We start from the raw sequence: 19,567 nt of genomic DNA, 5'->3' as shown, positions 1-19,567 counted from the left end.
TACTATGTGCACGTTTACTCTTGTCCCTTTGTTGGTGTGCGTTTGTGTACGCCAGGCCGTGTCGGTTTATTTCCTGGCTATCCAAACCCCTTCTGTTCCCGTTCTTGTGGTGCTGCAACTTGCACATCGTTCCCATCCCATCCCTGCCCACCATCCCCACCTATCATGCCTTCCCCCATGTCCCCGCTTGTTGGCCCACTCTCCGTTCAAAGACACGGGAGCAAGCCCAGGACGGTCATTCGTCTCACTGTCTGCCTGGGGCTGCTGATGTATCGTGTGCTTTTGTTACAAGCACAATATTTTCAAAAATATCATCATGCCATCTTGAAATATTTTCATTGGTTTAGTATGGTGACATTATTTACCTATATATATATATATATATATATATATATATATATATATATATATATATATATATATATATATATATATATATATATATATATATATATATAATGGTATGCACAGCACCTTTATTTAATTTGACTTGTTCTACTTTCATGCTGTCTGTGTTTCTTACTGTATCTCCTGTTCTCTCCCCTCCACTGCCCCCTGTTCACCATGTTATTTCCTCCTCCCTCTCTCTATCTCCGACCGACCACGTACATCTGGTTTCTCCTCCTCCTCCTTTCCCACATTGCTCTTCTTTCCATCTCGCCGCAAGCTGTGTACAACCATGTCTCGCTCTGTCCAAGCTCATCGCTGCTGATGCATCTCTCTGAAGAGCGCTTCAAGATTGAAGGAAAGGGGACGCAGAAGATGGTGTCATTAGGTTGTTGTGAAGAGTGTTCGGCAATTGTGTCATTTTAGCTTCACTAGCGTAAGCGTAGGCAGCACATAAGGAGGGAGGAATTGGGGATCAGTAAGGTGAGGAGTTTTGGTGAGATTGAATTAATACTGGATAAACAGTGGGTAAGGTATAGTTTGTGGAGAAATGGGGGGGGGGTGACAAGTAGTATGTATTGGGTTGAAGGCAGCTGTTGCTATTTAGGGAGAGGTGTTGGGGAATAGTTCAAGGAGTCAGTTGATCAATGTTAGTGCAACCTTGACATCTAGTCGAAATTGAAGTCAGATTGTCCATGCTGCTTGGAGAAGGGTTGATGGGGTGTGTTAAGCAAGGAAGTGTCACTGAATGCTGTGAATTTCAGAAAGAACAATAAGGAGAAAGGGGGGTAAAAACAATCAAGAATAAGTGTGTAGGTGTTATGGCAGGGCAAAGGAGGAGGGGAGGAGGGGAGGGGTTGGGGGAGGATGAGAGAGAGAGAGAGGAAGAGAGGAAGAAGAATGCCGCAGGCAAGCATATGGTATAGCAGTTTGAGTGAAGCTTGATCTGCATTTATCAACAAAAAATTTTCATTTCCCATTTCTTTAAAATAAACGTATAAGTACCTGAGCATTTTCATAGAAATGACACAACAAAGCATACATGTTCAGCGGTTGATAGAGTGCTCATTCAGCGAATGTACTTGTCCAAACGTAACTCATCCCCTGTTTTCGAGCACACTCGTTTATTTGCCTTACCTGTGGAACTGCACACCTGAGATGAAACTGCTCGATCATTTTGCCCCACCTGGGTTTTACCCTTTGTTTTTGTTTGCACATCAGTCTCTCTTCTCGTGCCCCAGTTCCTCTATTCCTCATTCTTCACAACCATGTTCTGCCCACCAGTCCGTATTATGCCCATCAGTGTTTGTCTTGTCTATCTGTCTGGGTGTTAAACTCGTCGACATCTTTTTAATGAACGAGAAAATTAAATCATTTTTGCTTTTGAAAAAGAAATAAACCAAACAAATAAACAAGCAGTCATAGACTGGTACTTACAAAATCGTCAACTTGACCTCTGACCTTGTCTAATAAAAGCTGTCTCTAGAGAAGGTAGCGAAGCAAACCAGAAGTTTCTACGATGATTCTGTACCAAACCATCAAAAATCGAATGTTTGACCTCACTGTGACCTTGACCTTTGACCGATTTTGACCAAAATCTAATCGGCACTAGCCATCACCCTCCTGAATCACGTGGTGTAACTTGACATTGGTAGCTTCTTCCGTTCTCGAGTTATCGTGCCTACAAACAAACACACAAACACACACAAACAAACAAACACACAAACGGATGAGGGAAGTCATCAATATACTTAAGAAATCTTTAGATTTCGTAAGTAATAAATAATAAACCCATTTAAGCTATGGACCGATGGTGATTCCAGACAAAGGTTTGTCTGATGTGAGTCTTTCAGTTTGTGTACAAGTTCATTCTTCTCTCTGCATTTGCCTGAACGTTGTTGCCTACAATACAAGATAAGTTTGAATGCAGGGATCGTGGTTTCCTGGGAAACATGAGCACCTGCCAGATGCAGCAACTTCCTACGTATTATATCACATGAGTAAGAGGTTTGAATCCAAACTCAACCACCCTAAGCGCACCTGTCAATGTGGCTCATTTGTCCGGAACATAGGGCCGGCTAGCATCCCGCTTCGGTGCTGACCACCTTCGGAGATATTATAAACGAAGGCAATAGTTGAGTGTGTGTTGCATCCCAAGTCCCTGTGTGAGGAAGAACGCCATGCATGGCTATTTCCGGCTCTTCCGCGTGTGCTCTGCACCCTCTCCTTGCGCTCGATCCTTTTTTGGTGAGAGCCAAGATATCTGTGCTCAAAGCCATCATGCAGAGCGTAGTCCCTCGTGTCAGCATGCAGTATTATCCATTGCTGGTCTAAATGTTCATTTCTTCACTTCGACTCTATCCTGAATTAACTGGTTCTTCACTCTTCCATCACTCTCTCCCCTCTTCTGTTTTTTTTTTCTCATTGTTTTCATTCCCAGCTTCATACACTGTGTATTTCGCATCTTATTGGCACTCTCTTCCCTCTCCTCTTTTACTTGCACCCGTTGAGTTATTACTGACCACACTCTCTCCCTCTCCCCTATTATCCATTTTCCACTCGTCTTCTCTTCCCAACTTGCTGTAGCCAATCTACTCTGACCCCAGTGGCACTCGGCCTCTCTTTCCCTTTCTCTGCAATCTGTCCCTGCCACCCCCCTTCTTCACACACCCACCTTCCTCCTCACCCACTCACCCCACCCAACCTTCTACGAAACTCTCATTTTGCCAAGTGTAACCTCAAGGCCTCGACTCCCTTGTCTTCCCCCCACCCCCCCACCCCTTCATGGTCTTTCATAGCCGACCTTGACGTCATCCCCCTCGTCCCGCTTCCACGCTTTGACTCTTTTGCCCCCACCACGCCACCTTTGTTCACACCAAATCCATTTCTGCTCTTTGCCTGGTCTCACCAGCCTGACCCATGTGCCCCCTATCCATGTCTCATTGGACTAACTTGGCAAAAGCATGATCTTCTATCCCTTAAGGTCCAACGTTCAAGTCAGAGATTGATTAATGATCACAACTCCTGTGTCTTTCCTGCCCACTACAGTGCATTTCACGGCCCTTTCTCGTAACACTTTCCAAAGCTTAACATTTTCTTTGTTTTTCCAAAGATGCATTGTTATACACCTGAAATGGACTAATTATTGACCTAGGTATGATGTTGCCCCCACCCAGTGCACCCGGCTGATTCCACTCGTGCACTACTTCCCGATGGAACGGAGGATGACAATGATGCGCTTGGTGTGCCCACCGGCTCTCTGGCTGCCCTCCCCACAGCTCCCACATCCACGCCAGCGAGGAACGAGCCCTCGTCTGAAGAAGGCGACGAAGGCCGGGACCTTCTCACGTGCGGTGCCTGCCATGCCACCTTCCCGCTCGCTCACATTCTGCTCTTCATTCGGCACAAGGTGCGGCGTTGCAGGCAACCGCCACCTGGTCCAGGCAAAGCACCCGGAGAATCGCCCCCCCGAGGGCAGGCCCGTGAAGCAGCGGTACAGGCATCAGCAACCGGTGAAGACCTGGAGGAGGATGACGATGACGACGAGGATGATGATGAGGAAGAAGGCGATGGGGAGGATGGTGGTGAGGAAGAGGTGCGCGGTGGGGAAACTGCAACGACGGATGGCAGGCTGCGGGACGGAAACGAGCTGCGCCCAGCAAAGGAACACGATTGTCAGTTGGGGATCGCCTCTCAAGGTATGTTGTGACTCTGTGGGCTCAGGGCTTGGAACGCCGGCAGATTGAGGGCTGTGACTTTGACGAACTTGTGTTTTGAAACTCGTTTCCCGATTGTAGCCGTTAACCAATTGGGTGTGTGTGAGTAAGTCTGGAAATTCCTTTTCTTCCTGATCTGTTTAAAACTAGCATTTCGTTTTGCTGACGATTGCATCATTCCATACCTTTCTTTGCTGCCTAAGGTCGTGGGTTGAAATGGGTGCAAGGTTCGCATGGGTGGAACCAGCAGTTGTATGAAAAAAAAAATTGCCGTCTTGCCTGCCAGTTTGCTCATTGGGACAATTAATCAAATGTACATTTGCATACCATGTGCTGATACAACAAGATGTCTACTTGTGTGCACAGGTAAAACAAAAGTGTACACTGTACATGTAAAACTATTGGACTTATTTCATCATTGTTTTTATAACTCGACGTGCAGAAAAAATTTACAACAAATTTAATGTGAAATTGAGTTTTTTTAAATTTACATCGACTGAAAAATATATATATATATATATATATATATATAATATATTGTGGGTGTGCATGTGCGTGCGTGCGCACGCGCGCGCGTGCACACACACACACACGCACCAATAACATTACTCATAATTAATTAAATGCCTTTTTTTGTTTTTTCAAACTGAACAAATGTTAAAACTCTTTCACGATCCTTAAAATAATGATTTATTCACCTAAAGCTTACACGCACCTGCTGTCGAGGACATCACATTAGATACAGGGGGGAATGAAGGCATGTTGCATGAGTCTGAAGACATTGTTGCTTTTGCTTGTCTTGCGTTGCCCAATGGCTGTGTTCAGCAGGTGCTTATGTGACACTGAAACATTTCCATTACTCGTGAAAAGGGTTTTGATTATTTACCTGAGCGACTACAAAGTGCGTGTTCCTACGTGTGTGTCAGACATGCCACCTTCGATGCTCTTTTTATTTTCACCGACGCTATGCTAATAGCAGCTGGGATACTTTTTACTGGTTTCATTGGTATATTGTGTAATAATTTATTTTAAATGTAAGTTTACTTGTTTGTGTGTAAATCATCTCACTGCATTGTAAACTCACCTATTTTATGGCCGAAATCCCTTGTTGTGAACACTAACCATGAAGCAGCTGTGGTTCATTCAAAAAAAAAAAATACAGGTTTATTCAGTTGTTGGAGAATGTTTGCGGTGTCTCACCTGCTTGTACCTGGGATGTTTCTTTTGTTACCTTTAAGGCAGAAGGTTTCGAGTGGGAGAAGAAAATGATGCATTGTCTTTCTGGGAGGCCTTTCTTGAACTTACGAGGGGTGTTCAATAGGTTATAAGAACTAGATACTCCTCATAGTTTTAGAAACACGAACCTATTTCAGTTTGTGTATATGTATATATGTACCATACTTTTTGCTTCCTATGTACCATACTTTCTGTTACATAGCATTGGTTCTGCCAAAGCAGTTTCTTGACCACGGGTCATGCTGGACAATTTGCCATCCCTCTCTGAGCAGCAGTTAGGGTGGGAATTTGTAATTTGTGTTCATGGTGCCAGCGATAGCTCACCTCCTTTTTGCGAAGGACACAGTAGCGTCTTTAATGTTCACTCACTAATGCCTGCAAAAGGGGCACCCAGTTTAACTTCCATTCGAGGGACGGCAAACACATTGGTGAATCACCCTGCCTGTGAAACACCAGGATGACGGTTTATAGTTGGGTTGGGATTTGAACCCAGGCTACACAGCTTATAGACGGGTCAGCCTATCTACGTCTTGGCCATCCTTTCAGTGTATAAATTAATATTTCCTTCATATATATATATATATATATATATATATATATATATATATATATATATATATATATATATATATATATATATATATATGTATATATATATATATATGTATATATATACAGCATATGAAGGAAATATTGTTTTTCTGACGAATCATGTACATTTTTTTTTACTGATTTTATTTATAAATTTATTTATTTTAACCCTTTGAACCGAGTGGCCGTTTTACCAGCCGCTATTCAAACCACCATATACTCGAGCGGCCTGTTTGCCGGTCGCTATTCAAACCTCCATATATCCGAGCAGTCGGATTTTTCTCCAGGGAGTCCAGGGTAGGGCAACTGAAAGTCCAAGGAGCTCAGGGTTCAATGGGTTAAATGGCTTTTCTCAGACTATTGTGAGTATTTTTTTCCGATGACTTTTTGAATGCCCCATGTACTGTAAGGTTGTTATTCAGTGAGTGCATCCTTCGATGAGATGAGACAGTGGTAACCTAGGGTGATTGGTTTGGTACACAGCTTTTGGATTGTAGCAAAATGGAAATGTCTGCAAGAAATGTGGCCAAATCACAACGCCATTGCACAGAATTAATTCCACATTCTGGGCAGATCGTACTGCAGATTACATACACACAAATGGTGTGGGGGAGGAGGGGATGAGGGTGGTACATTGAAATCATAACTGGTAAAAAAAAAAAATGGTGGGTTAGTTGGAGAGCAGGTGAGATGACAGTGTAAGCATTTTTTGGAGATTAGAATAAAGGGGAGGGGGGGTTTGTGGGAACATTGGGGAGAGGCATGGGGGGGGAGTCCAGAACTGCATTATTCATGCACACATAACATGTTGACAGCCCCTTATTGAGTGTGCTTAGATGCAAGATTTATTAAGTGACGTCATAGTGCCGTAACGTTGTTACCCAGCCTACATGGAACATTTTGCTTCTGGGCCCAATTTGCCAATATAACCTCATCCACGATAGGGGATTACTTTGTGGATGCGTGAAGCACAGTTGCTTTTCCATATACTTATGTTGTGGTGTAAACCTAAAGTCAGATGCAGGAAGATTATTACGATGCCCCAAGCGAGTTATGTTTTTCTTGGGTGTGCCTGTTTATGCGATGTTTCAGGGATCTTTAACATTGACTGAAATGTTGACATTTATGCTTTGACCTTTGACCCCCAGTGCCTGTAATTCGAAATATGTTCACCAGGCCCAACCAGTGAAACATTTTATTCAAGATAATATTTACCCATCTTTTGTATCTTCACACGTTTGTATTCTATAATTTTACACATGCCTTGGCTTTACTGGTGTTGATGTAGAGGTGAAGCAAAGGTTTGTGGTCCAGGCAGATGTTCAGAGAGGAGTAGTTATTCCGTCGTCTGCGGCTCCATAACAGTCACATATTGTGCAACCAGTACTGTCATTGGAAGTCCCACTTCTGCATCAGCACCCTGCAGCGGCTAACACCACTTCTTTAGTAGTTAAGACACTGCCAAGTCGGCCATGGATCTTCTGCACCAAGAGAGAATTTCTCATTTGGTTTGAGGTCCAATCGGTGGTCACCCTTTTCCATTCATCAATTCTGTTCTGCTCGATGGTAGAGGCTCATGGATGGGTGGAATAACAGAAGCCATGCCTTGACCTCATTCTATTTTATGTAGGCCTGTGTTGGAACATTGGGAGGCAATGGTCTGTGGCTTGCCGGCTTTTTTCAGCTCTGCTTGTGACTGACCTTCCTCTATCCGGAGGTGCAGTTCCTGAGAATAGAAACAGATTGTCCACGTTGGTTGGTTTAAAGCAGCCGGTGATGCAACGGCAGCTGGTGTTGAGTGCCGGATTCAGTTTGTTGGCATATGTATGTAGGCCGTTCCCATTCTAGGTAGACATACTCATACTCTATGACAGAGAAGCACAATGCTGAGGCAGCGGTCATGATGGTGTTTGTAGTTCGGATCTGAACCCCATCTTGAATTGGTCAGTTTTTGTGGCATCTTGTTTCTGGCCCTTACTTTGGCATTGGTCTTGTTGATATGATCCTTATAGTAAAGTGTAGGGTCTAGAGGGACTCCACTCCAAGGTAAGCTGACTTACAACATTGGTTGAGCCTCTTCCCACAAGATTTGGTGCAGCTCTCGTTTGGCTTCTCTGTTTTTAAGATGGAAGATGTTGACATGTGTCTTGTCCGAGTTGCCTCAAATGTTATTGAAGACGTAGTACTTTCAGACCCTGCTATTCAAGGATTCGCTCTTTGTGGAGCCCATGTACTTGTGGGTCATAAAGTGTGACCTGCTACGACATTTGCGTATTCGTGTTTTTTTTTTTCACACTTCAGGACTGGTCTCCTATATCCATCTGGGAAATTGGAACTCACCCAAAATCATAGCATGATGTAAAAAGGTGTAAAAACAGATCCCCTTAACTACAGCCCATTTAGCTTACTGTACTTCCAATCATCAACAAGGTCATGGAATCCATCATCACAGTTGACATAAAATCATTCCATTTCTGCAACAGCCTCATCTCTCAGATAATCAATTCGGATTCAGACCTGGTCACTCTACCTTGGACATGTTGCTTCTACTCTCACAACCACAGTGGAGGCCCTCAATATTAGACATGAGATCAGGGCCGTCTCTCTGGACATATCTCAAGCTTTTCATACAGTCTGGTATCCTGCCTTGCTCTCAAAAGTGTCTGCCTTTGGAATCCAAGGCCAACTCCATTCTTAGATTACTGACTTCCTCCCCTCTTGTCGACAACATGTGGCTCTCAACAGAACCCTTTCATCTCCTCTCCCTGTCAAGGCTGGAGTACCCCAAGGCAGTGTTCTAGGCCCCCATATTATTCCTAATCTTCATTAATGATCTCAATGACTCTGGAAAATCCTCTTTATCTCTTTGCTGATGACTCCACTCTCTGCTGTGACACCCTCATCTTTCTGACAGACAGGCAGCAACCTCTTCCCTCTCCTCAGAACTTGACAAAATCACAAACTGGTAAAACAATTTTGCTTATGCATCTATATTGTCCACCCTTCATGTTTTCCCTTACCCCTCATCGTTACCTGCATTTCTCCATCTCATTTCTCCATCTGCATTATCACTCCGCCCTGCTGTTCCTTTTGTTATGTTGAGTCCTGATTTGTTCTGTGTAATTTGTTCTGTGCAATGTAAAACTCTTCCACATGCCAAGGTCATGTAAAAAAATATGTATATATTTTTAACTTTCCCAATATTCAAGGAAATACAAGGAAATAACAAGGAAATCTAATGCAGGTGGAGGCCATTCAGCCCATCATGCCTGCGTGAACACCACACCAACCCATCAACACAAGATCCAAGGAAGAAAATGCAAAATAAGCCCATTCATTAATTAATTCTTTAAATATTTTTTTTATTACGTCAGCTTGCTGACCTAATATTGTTGTGGTGCCGGGTTCGGTGGCGAGGACGACCGCTAGATGGAGCAGTCGGGCTGTCTCCCACCGAACACTGGAATTGAAAGGTCGTCACCCTGGATAACTCCGGAGTCGATGGGTCGCTTAAAGGACCGTGGTTGCCAATATTTTGACGGCGTGAGGTAGGGTTCACTTGTCTAATTCCAATTTACCAAAGTACCCACGCTGTCGAACTACCGGGGAAGCCACACCCTCGGCCGACTTTGTCCGAACCGAGTCGCTGTTACCGACTCGGATCCGGCGTAACCGAGCGGAAGTTACCAAAGCCGCGCCGGACCAAATTAACAATTTACGGCACAAACAGCCTTCCTAGTTCTCAACCCCGAACCATACTGAGCCAATGAAAGAAACTACAGGCAACGAGCTGGTACATTTAACAGGGGTTTATTTACAGTAATCGGGAAGGGAGACACAGAACAGACTTGATCACGAATATGCAGGCAATGTACAGTGAGCAAAAGCACTTAACAATTTCTACTTATAGGATGGTGCCACCACAGACACACACACACACACACCAAAAGAAAATGGACCTCACTGGGTCTTTATTTCGACCCTCACAGCCAAGGGGATAGACAGGCTGGAGGTCAGAGTTTGGCCGGGTACCTGGCCGCCTCGTGCGGTTACACCGACTCCAACCCACCACGGTGGGACTCGAACCCACGACCCGGAACCCAACAAGCCCACGATCCTGGTTGCCACAAATGACGATCGAGCACCACGGTCCTGGCTGCCACGACCACCACCACCACGAGGAACCCCGGAAAAGACCGCAGACGATGACGATGACGATGACGACTGCAGACCAAAAGACCAAAGGGCAAAGAGCAAAAAGCCCAGACAACGACGACAACTACGCACACCAAGAGCAATGGCGACCCCTTTTTCCTCTGACAATTCCAACCCAACTCCAGCGAACACTCAGGGGAGCCCAGCGATTCTTATCCCTCCCCCGGACGGGGTGGGGTCATCGGTCCCCTGAGGTAATCTTTGCCCTGATTGGACAGGTTTCGTGGGGTAATGTGCTGGCCATCCGTGATTGGACAGGCGGGAACCCCCTCCTTTCCTGGGCGGAGTCGGTGTTCTGAGGTGAGGAAACCTCCGCGCACGTCCGTGGTCGAACGCACGTGGGCAATGATGTTGATGGTGTGAGGAAGGGAAGGATTGATTTGTTGGCGTTGGATATTGCAAAAATCTAACTAGAAAGAAATGCGCAGCGCATGGACACTTATCAACCCATTAAACATGAGGGAGGGTTCTAACTATAAACACATACTTAACGAAATAACTAAGCTTAGCGACTGCTGTCTGTCTGTGTGCAAGAGGCTTCCAAACCCATAACAATATAACCGTTCGATGTCCTCAGATTGATCTGTCCGTCCATCCGTCTGTCAACAATTTTTATTTTTCTATCTCCTCCTAGACGTCTTGGCCGATTGAGTTGTAACTTGACACGATGATAATACTAGTTGATCTCTACAGATCGTCTGAGCCCTTTTTCGCATTTTCTCCTCGGGATCAAGGTTACAAAGTCATCAAGTGCAAAATGACCGATTGGTCGAATGGCCTATAAGGAAGCATCGGACGGCTATAATGCATAATTGGGTTCATAGGGATTATGAAGAAGATTTAATTCGACCAACTAGTTTCTCGTTACCTCTGTCATCTGGTCCTGTTTATTGGGCAACGCGAGGTTCGCTGACTTTAACACAGCTTCGCTTGGTTATTTTAAGTTCAATTTAAATTCCGTTTTCACTTTTCATAGTCGCTAAGGTTGATTAACACTCGGTTGCATCAAGTTTTGTGAAAATTGAATGTTTATATCCTCGGTCTGTGTGGAATGCATTGCAGCGAGGGGTAGCTTCCATGGGCTTCCATCCGTTTCCATGCCATATAACGAGGCTGTCTGAAGTTCTAGTTGATTTCTGTTTTCACTTTTGGGACCTGCTGGTGTAGCTACACGTTTAATGAAGATAATTTTCATGCAAATCCGCTCAGAAACACACTTTTCATGAGGAAAATATATTCAATTCAAATAACCATGAGACTCTGGAAGTGACACCACATGCTCTCCGTTCACTGCTTCACCTCGTAACCTGTCCTCCTGAGGGACTGCTTATTCGTCGTGTTTGTGAGATTATTGTTTATATTTTAGATGGTTTGGCGATGTGCTCTACAAGTATCTGAAAGAATTCCGGTGAAAAACGGACGTTTTAAGATTTTGTTAGGGCATTTCATGGGACAGCGAGCTGGCTGGTCACGTGACACCGCGCAGACGTGCAGGCAGCGAGTGATTGAGCTTCTCGGTGTCCTGAGGGTCCTTTTTAGTTGGGGTCCAGCTCTGTCCTGGATACAGTCATTAAATGCACACACTTAGAGTATTTATTTCACGGCCATAAACACGGGTTTGAAAATTGTATAATGATGTTGGGAATGATTCCTAGAATATGGAGATTTTTGCTTCGAGCAGCCCTCACGCATTTACTTTAAATTCAATTTGAATTGTTTTCAATTTCCGTAGTCGCTAAGGTTGATTAACACTCGGTTGCATCAAGTTTTGTATGCGAGCTGACCGTCAAACCCACTCGAGTATATTATTTTAAAGGTTTTATATTTTTTTGGATATTTTTTTTCTTTTTCTTATTCCCCTCAGGGAGGGGGGATGGGCTTGGTTAAAAATATACAACATCAATCACACAACCCCCATTGACAAGACCCCCACGATCAGCACTCCGTACACATGTACACAATCACCCATCAATGCTCAAACTACCTAAAAGTCGTATCAACATCCCCATACCCCTCGATATCCATAACTTCCCGGTACCTATCTAATTATAATTTAAACTCATCTACTTTTCCTGCTGCCACTACCGTTCCAGGGAGGTCATTCCATGCATTAACTACTCTCTGAGTAAAAGTCCCCTGCCTTACTACTGTCTTAACTCTCCTCATCTTTACTCTCAAGCTATGGCCACTGGTCCTATCACTATCTACTCTGTTGAATAATTCATCTGCACTTATTTTATCTATACCTTTCATTATCTTAAACATCTCTATCATATCTCCTTGTAACCGCCTCCTTTCTTGTGAATAAAGCCCTGTCTCCTTCAGCCGTTCCTCATAGCCGAGTCTAGCTAGGCCCGGAATCAATATAGTAGCCCTGCGCTGAACCCTCTCGATGGAATCTACGTCCGTCCTGAGTTGTGGTGACCAGAACTGAGTTGTGGTGACATTCTGGATGTGGCCCTCACTAAATTCCTGTACAATGTTAACACCACCTCTATTGATTTATAATTGATCCCCCTCCAAATACAACCTAAAACCCTCTTTGCTTTACCCTTCGCTGCCTGCTTACCTCTCCGTATCTATTACCACCACCAGATCCTTCTCCTGTGTGACATGCTCCAAAATTACCCCTTTCCTCCTGTAATCTCTATTTTCATTGTTGTTTCCCATCCCTAGCACCTTACACTTGCTCAGGTTAAATTCCATCTGCCAATCTTTTGCCCAATCTATGCAAGTATCAATACTTTCCTGAATCTGATCACCACCCCTCTGCTATCCACCTCACCTCCAAACTTTGTGTCATTGGAAAATTTGGAAAGCTTACTCTTTACCCCATTACCAAATCGTTGATGTAAATAATGAATAGTAATGGTCCGAGTACTGATCCCTGAGGTACCCCGCTACTTACATCCTCCCAGCAAGACATCCTCCCACTCACAGCCACTCTTTGCTTCCTACCATTAAGCCAGTTTGTAATCCAATTGGCTACCTGACCAGCCACGCCACAAGCCCTCACTTTTTATTACAACTGCCGATGTGGTACCTTATCAAATGCCTTCTTCAAGTCGAGATATACTATGTCCATTGCCTTTTCATCATCCACCCAATCAGACACTGCCCCATAGATCTCTAAAATATTTGTTAAACAGGAACTACCTTTGGTAAACTCATGCTAACTACCTTTAATTAGGTTGTATTTGTTTAAATGGTTCGTCATTGGGTCCCCAATTAATGTCTCCAACACCTTCCCCACAACTCAAGTCAAACTAACAGGTCTATAGATCCCCAATTCTTCTCTGGACCCTTTCTAAAATAATTTTCAGGAACTTATCCCCCATGAATAGCAGGTTCCTACAGTACTGTCAGGCCAAACAGGGCATCATTCAGGGTTATTTCGACCTCAACACTTCAGCTTTGAGCAACAACGTCGAGGTCATCTGCGTATATCAGAAACTTCTGGTACTTCGATGGATTGGTTGATCATTGTTCATGTATATGTTGAAAAACGTATGTGGAAGTGTACTGCCTTGGTGGAGTCTATTCCATTGTGTCTGCACCAGCGGATTTTCTTTCCAATCAGTTCTACAAAGAGATAGCCATTCCTTCTCCAAGCAAGGTTTGGACGAGCTCTGTCAGGTGGGCATCATGTGTTGCATTGAAGACCTTCTGCAGAATTATACGATGGATGATTGTATCATATGCTGTCGGTATGTTGCAAAAACAGCTTCAGGTGATCAGGCCTTGCTCACAGCCATTATTGTTCGGAATAACATAAATCAAAGGTTGCTGCGATGCTACTTCATTCACATTGCCTGAAGAACCATGACCCTCCTTGGTCTATCACCAAAGAGCTTCATGGGTGGTCGCTTTTTGGATCTACCATTGTGGGAAGCCAACTCGTGCTTGAATGTGTTGTTCAAAGTAAAGTTGTCAACAACAAAACTGACCCCGAATCATTTTCTACGGTCAGGGACAAATAATTTGTGAGCATTGTTATGCTCGATTCATTTTGTAAATGTGAGATTTGCAGGTAAAATATAATGATCTCTTGTAAGTTATAGATGACAATGGACCTCCAGACAGGCTCCTGATGAGGTGTGCATATTTCGCATTTGTTTGCTATTTCATTCGGGGATCGCGGGGAGTTAAACGACAGCGCATTAGTGCAGCAAATCATTAAATCTAAAACGCGAGAGCAATATCGCACGTGACCTTTGCAGATGTAATAATTTATTTATTCTCACTCACATGAAAAATGATTCGCTTACGTCCAGGTGTGCGGTTGAATGCACTTGTTCGCAATGTGAACCACTCAATTCCTCCTTGCTCTTCTTCTATTCATTTGTGTTTGGTTGTTTTTTTATTTATTTTGTGTATACAGTGGCTGGAAAAAGTATTCACCCCCTCCTCCAAAGTTTTCACATTTTGATGCCACCTGAGATTATTTCATGGTGCTTTCTAATCAAACAATATATAGAGTCTTCACAAACTACTCCAAAGTGATAAAGCTAAAAAATGCATATAGAATGTGAATAAATTAGATTAACAGAGAAAATTAGATGATTCTCAGTTGTATCATTATTCAAACCCTTTGCCTAATTTACCCAAAATCACTTCAAGAGAAAATTATTTGTTTATAAGGTTACAAAATAAGTGTAATACATTTCACCTGTATATTGTTGTGGATCTCCGCCACTCCGGCGTGCGGGCGACCGCCTTTAGCTAATTCGCGGGCGCACGTGCCCACTGACCGTGGCAATGCAGTCGCAGCTTTCGGATCAACGCCGAAATCCAGCTACGGGTGTGTTTTTAACCACACCACAACCTTGTCAATGCTCTGCCCGCGTGCTACAGGGTCGATCGCCGAATTGTCGATTTACCTAATTATTCGCGCGGTCAGACTACCGAGAGGTTGTACCTCAACGGGACCTGTCTGGAAATGAGCCGCTTTAAGCAGCTCTTTCCGTCTGCGATTGCCGAGTGGTTTATTATCGCCAAGCCCCGTTGGACCCGATTATCTTATCGGCTATTAATAACCAGCTGTTTATTCCGAACGCAATTATGGCAGTTCAATGTAGGAAGGGACGCAACGAGCAGGTGAATATTCAAACAATGCGGACATTTATTTGTACATGCACATATGCAAGCAATGGAGGTAAGGGACAAGACATGAGCAAAAAGACCTACAGCCGTTGTCTATTATCATTTACATGCACTTATAACAATTCTACTTATCGGACAAGGCGCCACAGACTTCCATGCAAAAACCCGAGGAAAGAAAAGGGAGAACAGGGCCCATAGGCCTTTAATGTTCCGTGGAGCTGTGAAGACCGAAGGAGCTCCAGGAGACCGTGCAGGTTACCTGCCACCCTCGTTGTGACTCGCTGGGCCCTGGTTCGGCGACCCTCGATGTGTCTCGTCGTCAACACGGCAGCTGGTGTAGCGGCAACTTGGTTGGTCCAGGCCTAGCCGTGCGGCCTGGTCGATCGGGCCTGGCCGACGACGCCTCAGAGGAGCGAACGGGTCTTGCTCTTTTGGAGTTGATGCTCTCTTAAGAGCCCGCTCACTCCTCAGCGTCGCTCGGACCGTCCCAGGGCCCGATCACCTCGGACAGTTATGTCCCTGCTGGCGACTTCTCTCCGGCTGCCTCCACCGACCCACAACTCTGCACGGCACTGCAGGCTTGACTGGACTCCAGGCTCCAAACTCCGAACTGCAGACTCCAGACTGCCGACAACTCCAGACTCCAGACTGACTCAACTCAACTGGTCTCTCGGCGTTTCAGCCCGGCCTTTTATCGGGTTCGGGGGTGGTGTTTGGTCTTTCACCTTTGACCCGTCAACCCCTGTTGGCTCCGCCCCTTTTGTCATTCTGATCCAATCCTGCCGTCAAATGCGGACGTGGTAGGAATCACCGGCTTTCGCTCCAACGAGGAAGTCCTCGCGTTTGTCGGCGGAGATGCCGTTCGTTTGTGGATGCCGTTGCTGGTGAAAAGATGGCGGCGTTTGTGGAGATGAAGGTGAGGAGATGTTGGCGGTTGTGGCGAAGGTGGCGAGGAGATGTTGGTGGTTGTGGCGAAGGTGGTGAGGGGATGTTGGCAGTTGTGGCAAAGGTGGTGAGGAGATGTTGTTTAAAATAAAGATAGGAAAGAATAACACTACCTCAAAGGCTCACAGCCCGGCACACAAATAAATCCCTTTAGACATTGGTGGGGAAATCTAATCTGGACACACACTTATCGACATAACTGATGTTCGGGGAACCTGAATAGTGTTCTGTGAATTTCCACAACCGTAACAATATAATGATTTGTTTAACTTAAAATTAAGCTCTCCACTTATCAAAGGTGTTTAAGGTGCAGCTCACTTGGTCAATCAACAAGGTAAAGATGAAGACCAGGAGGAGGTTTCCAAAGAAGTCAGACATGAAGTGGTGGAGAAGCACCGTTCAGGAGAGGGTTAGAAGAAGATTTCAAAGTCTCTCCTTATCCCTTTGAGTACAGGGAAATCCATCATTAAGAAGTGGAAGATGTATCATAGCACCCAGACTCTACCCAGATCAGGTCGCCCATCCAAACTCAGCAGCCGGGCAAGCATAAAACTGTTTTGGGATGCCACTGTAAATCCAACAATGACTTTGAAAGATCTGCCAGCCTCTATGTCTGAGATGGGGGTCAGTGTTCATCAATCAACAATATCCCGTTCCCTTCACAAAGCTGACCTCTTTGGGCAGGTGGCAGTAAGAAGCCATTCTTGAAAAAGTCACAACTAAAAGCTCGTGTGGAGTTTGTGAAAATGCATCTTAATAATATTGCAGGAATGTGGAGAAACGTTTTATGGTCAGACGAGACAAAAATTGAATGCTTTGGTCTAAATTGAAAGTGTTACATCTGGCATGAGCCTAACACTGCACATCAACAAGTCAACACCATCTTATGATCAAACATGGTGGTGGCAGCATCATGTTATAGAGCTGCTTTTTTCAGCAGGGACTGGCATGCTTGTCAGGATAGAAGGGACAATGGAAGGTGCAAAGTACAGGAGAATCCTTGATGAAAACCTGCTTGAGTCAGCCATGAATCTGAAACTGGGTGGGTAGAAGATTCACATTTCAGCAGGACAATGGTCCAAAGCAGAAAGCTAAAGCCACACTGGAGTGGCTGAATAAGAGGAAAATAAATGTTCTTGAGTGTCCCAGACAAAGTACTGACTTGAACCCAATTGAACATTTATGGCGAGACTTGAAGATTGAAGTCCATCGACGATACCCATCAAACTTGGTAGAACGAGAGCAATTTTCACGTGAAGAATGGGAAAAGATTTCACCATCTCACTGTGTGAATCTGATAGAGATCTACCTACAAAGACTCATCACAGTCATTGCTGCAAAAGATTCTTCCACCAAGTACTCACCGAAGGGGTTGAATCCTTTTACAACCAGTGAATTTTGATTTGTACCTGTTTTTTGCAGGTATTCCTGACATGCAACCTCCTTCAACTATAATAGTGTTTAGTTTGATCTTCAGTTATGAATAAAAAAGTTCATTTGGAAAAATAGTTTTTATATAATTCGTAATTCATCTAAATGTGGCATTTTTTGGTTGGGGGCGAATACTTTTGCAAGCCACTGTACCTCCACCACCGAAGGTGGACAAAGATTATGTTTTACCTCTATTTTTGTCTGTCTGTCTGTGAGCAGAATATCTCAAAAAGTTATGGACAGATTTGGACGAAGCTTGGTGGACAGGTTGGGTGTACATGTGACAAGGATGAATTGATTCGATTTTGGTGAAGATCTGAATCTGGATACAAGGATTTTTTTGAAATTTTATATGATTCTTTACCATTAAGAGATGTACTGTATGGCCAAAATGACATATGATATGATATTTCAAAAAGTTGTGGATGGCTTATGACAAAACTTGGTGGATGAGTTAGCTCGACTGACAAGAACAAGCTGATTAGATTTTGGTTCAGGTTCAGATCTAGATCTGGCCTATCATTGAGATACAAAACGTAAACTGTTCAGTCTGCCTGAGGGAGGTATGTGCTCTACTGACTGCTGCTCTAGTTCACAACATGGGTTCCCTTCGTTTCACCTTGTGAGCTAAGGGCTTGTCTAGTTATTACATGTGTAAGTGTAATGGAATCTTTGACCTCACACACCCCTTGCTGTTGCCTTACAACTCTATCCCAATGAACTTCCTTTCCCTTCTATCGCCACTCTAACCAAATTTCTCTTCCTTTTCTCAATTTCGACCTGCAGTGTGTGTGTGTGTGTGTGTGTGTGTGTGTGTGTGTGTGTGTGTGTGTGTGTGTGTGTGTGTGTATGTGTGTGTGTGTGTGTGTGTGTGTGTGTGTGTGTGTGTGTGTGTGTGTGTGTGTGTGTGTGTGTGTGTGTGTGTGTGTGTGTGTGTGTATAATAAATTAATGGTTTCAATCTTTCACTCCTCCCCCCCCCATCCCCAACCCTGCTTTTTTCCTTCCATGGATGGAGAACCTGCATGGTCGAGCAGAATGAATAGAAAAGGTAGTTTTTGTACCGATGCTCTTTCTGGTGGAGATTTAACTCTGGATGTGTGTTTCATGTATGAGTATGAGGGCCGTTTAAAAGTTATCAGACAGAGATTCAAAGAGCCCAAGAAATTCCCAAGTTCTTCTATTTTTCAACTCGCAGATTTACCCGGCGTTGCGTGGGAAGAGAGATGTGAATTAGTATCACTTTGTAGCCAATCGTAAAGATTGATAAATTGATTGGCTGATTGGAGCTCTGTTTCAATTTCCACGTTCATCCATCTCCTGAATGTCTGAAGAAGAAGAATAAGATGTCTGAATACAAACGGCTTTGCATTTTGAATGCGGATGGACTTTCTATTTTGCATTTTTATTTCGATCTTCCTCTTCTTGTGTTGTTGTATATTATTCGCAATTCAGCATCTAAAAAGGCTGCGATGAATATCCCATTAACAATGTCCCCTCCTCGCTCCTTACACCGCCTAATTATATTTTTCCCCAAAGTGAATGTGGATGGGCTTTGTGGGGATGGGTAGGTGCGTAATAGGAGAGATTAATTTACTGATGCAATGGCGTTTGAACAGTAATAGTGCATACTGATAGAGCTTACCATTGGGGGGGGGGGGTGGGGGAGGGGTGGGTAGGTGAAGGTAATGAGGACAAATTTACGCATGTGAAGAGTGCTTCAACATCAGCGTTTCCCAGGTAAAAAAAGGAAGTTGTAATACCCTCTGCCACCACCACTAGGTGATTCTCCACAGCTCCACAGTGTACATTTACATTGAGAATTTATGCTCCCCCCCCCCCCACCCACACCCTTGCATGAGGTAATGGCCACATAGCCTATGTTACTCCCCACACAAAGTTGTATTTGCACCCCGAGTTTGGAGTTTTTAACTTAAAAGATAG

General features: G+C 44.3%; 1 protein-coding gene across 4 annotated transcripts in view; it reads left to right on the top strand.

Moving 5' to 3' along the window:
- LOC147014342 (BCL11 transcription factor A-like) overlaps positions 1 to 19,567 on the top strand; it is a 118,759-nt gene that overhangs the window by 396 nt on the left and 98,796 nt on the right. The window contains exons 2-3 of one of the 4 annotated variants that reach the window (XM_085852250.1): positions 668 to 775; positions 3,564 to 4,085. The exons of 1 other annotated variant lie outside the window; for it this stretch is intronic. In XM_085852250.1, the coding sequence (XP_085708376.1) occupies positions 668 to 775; positions 3,564 to 4,085 (630 nt within the window). The remainder of the gene's footprint in view (positions 1 to 667; positions 776 to 3,563; positions 4,086 to 19,567) is intronic. 2 more of the 4 variants (XM_085852252.1, XM_085852251.1) reach the window with 2 other exon arrangements.

The sequence above is a fragment of the Eptatretus burgeri genome, chromosome 13, assembly GCF_056783735.1.
Source record: "Eptatretus burgeri isolate ZD-2024b chromosome 13, Ebu_testis_v1, whole genome shotgun sequence".
In the NCBI taxonomy this organism is placed as follows: Eukaryota; Metazoa; Chordata; class Myxini; order Myxiniformes; family Myxinidae; genus Eptatretus; species Eptatretus burgeri.
Note: the sequence above shows the minus strand (reverse complement) of the source record. Positions and strands in the feature narration are given on the sequence as shown.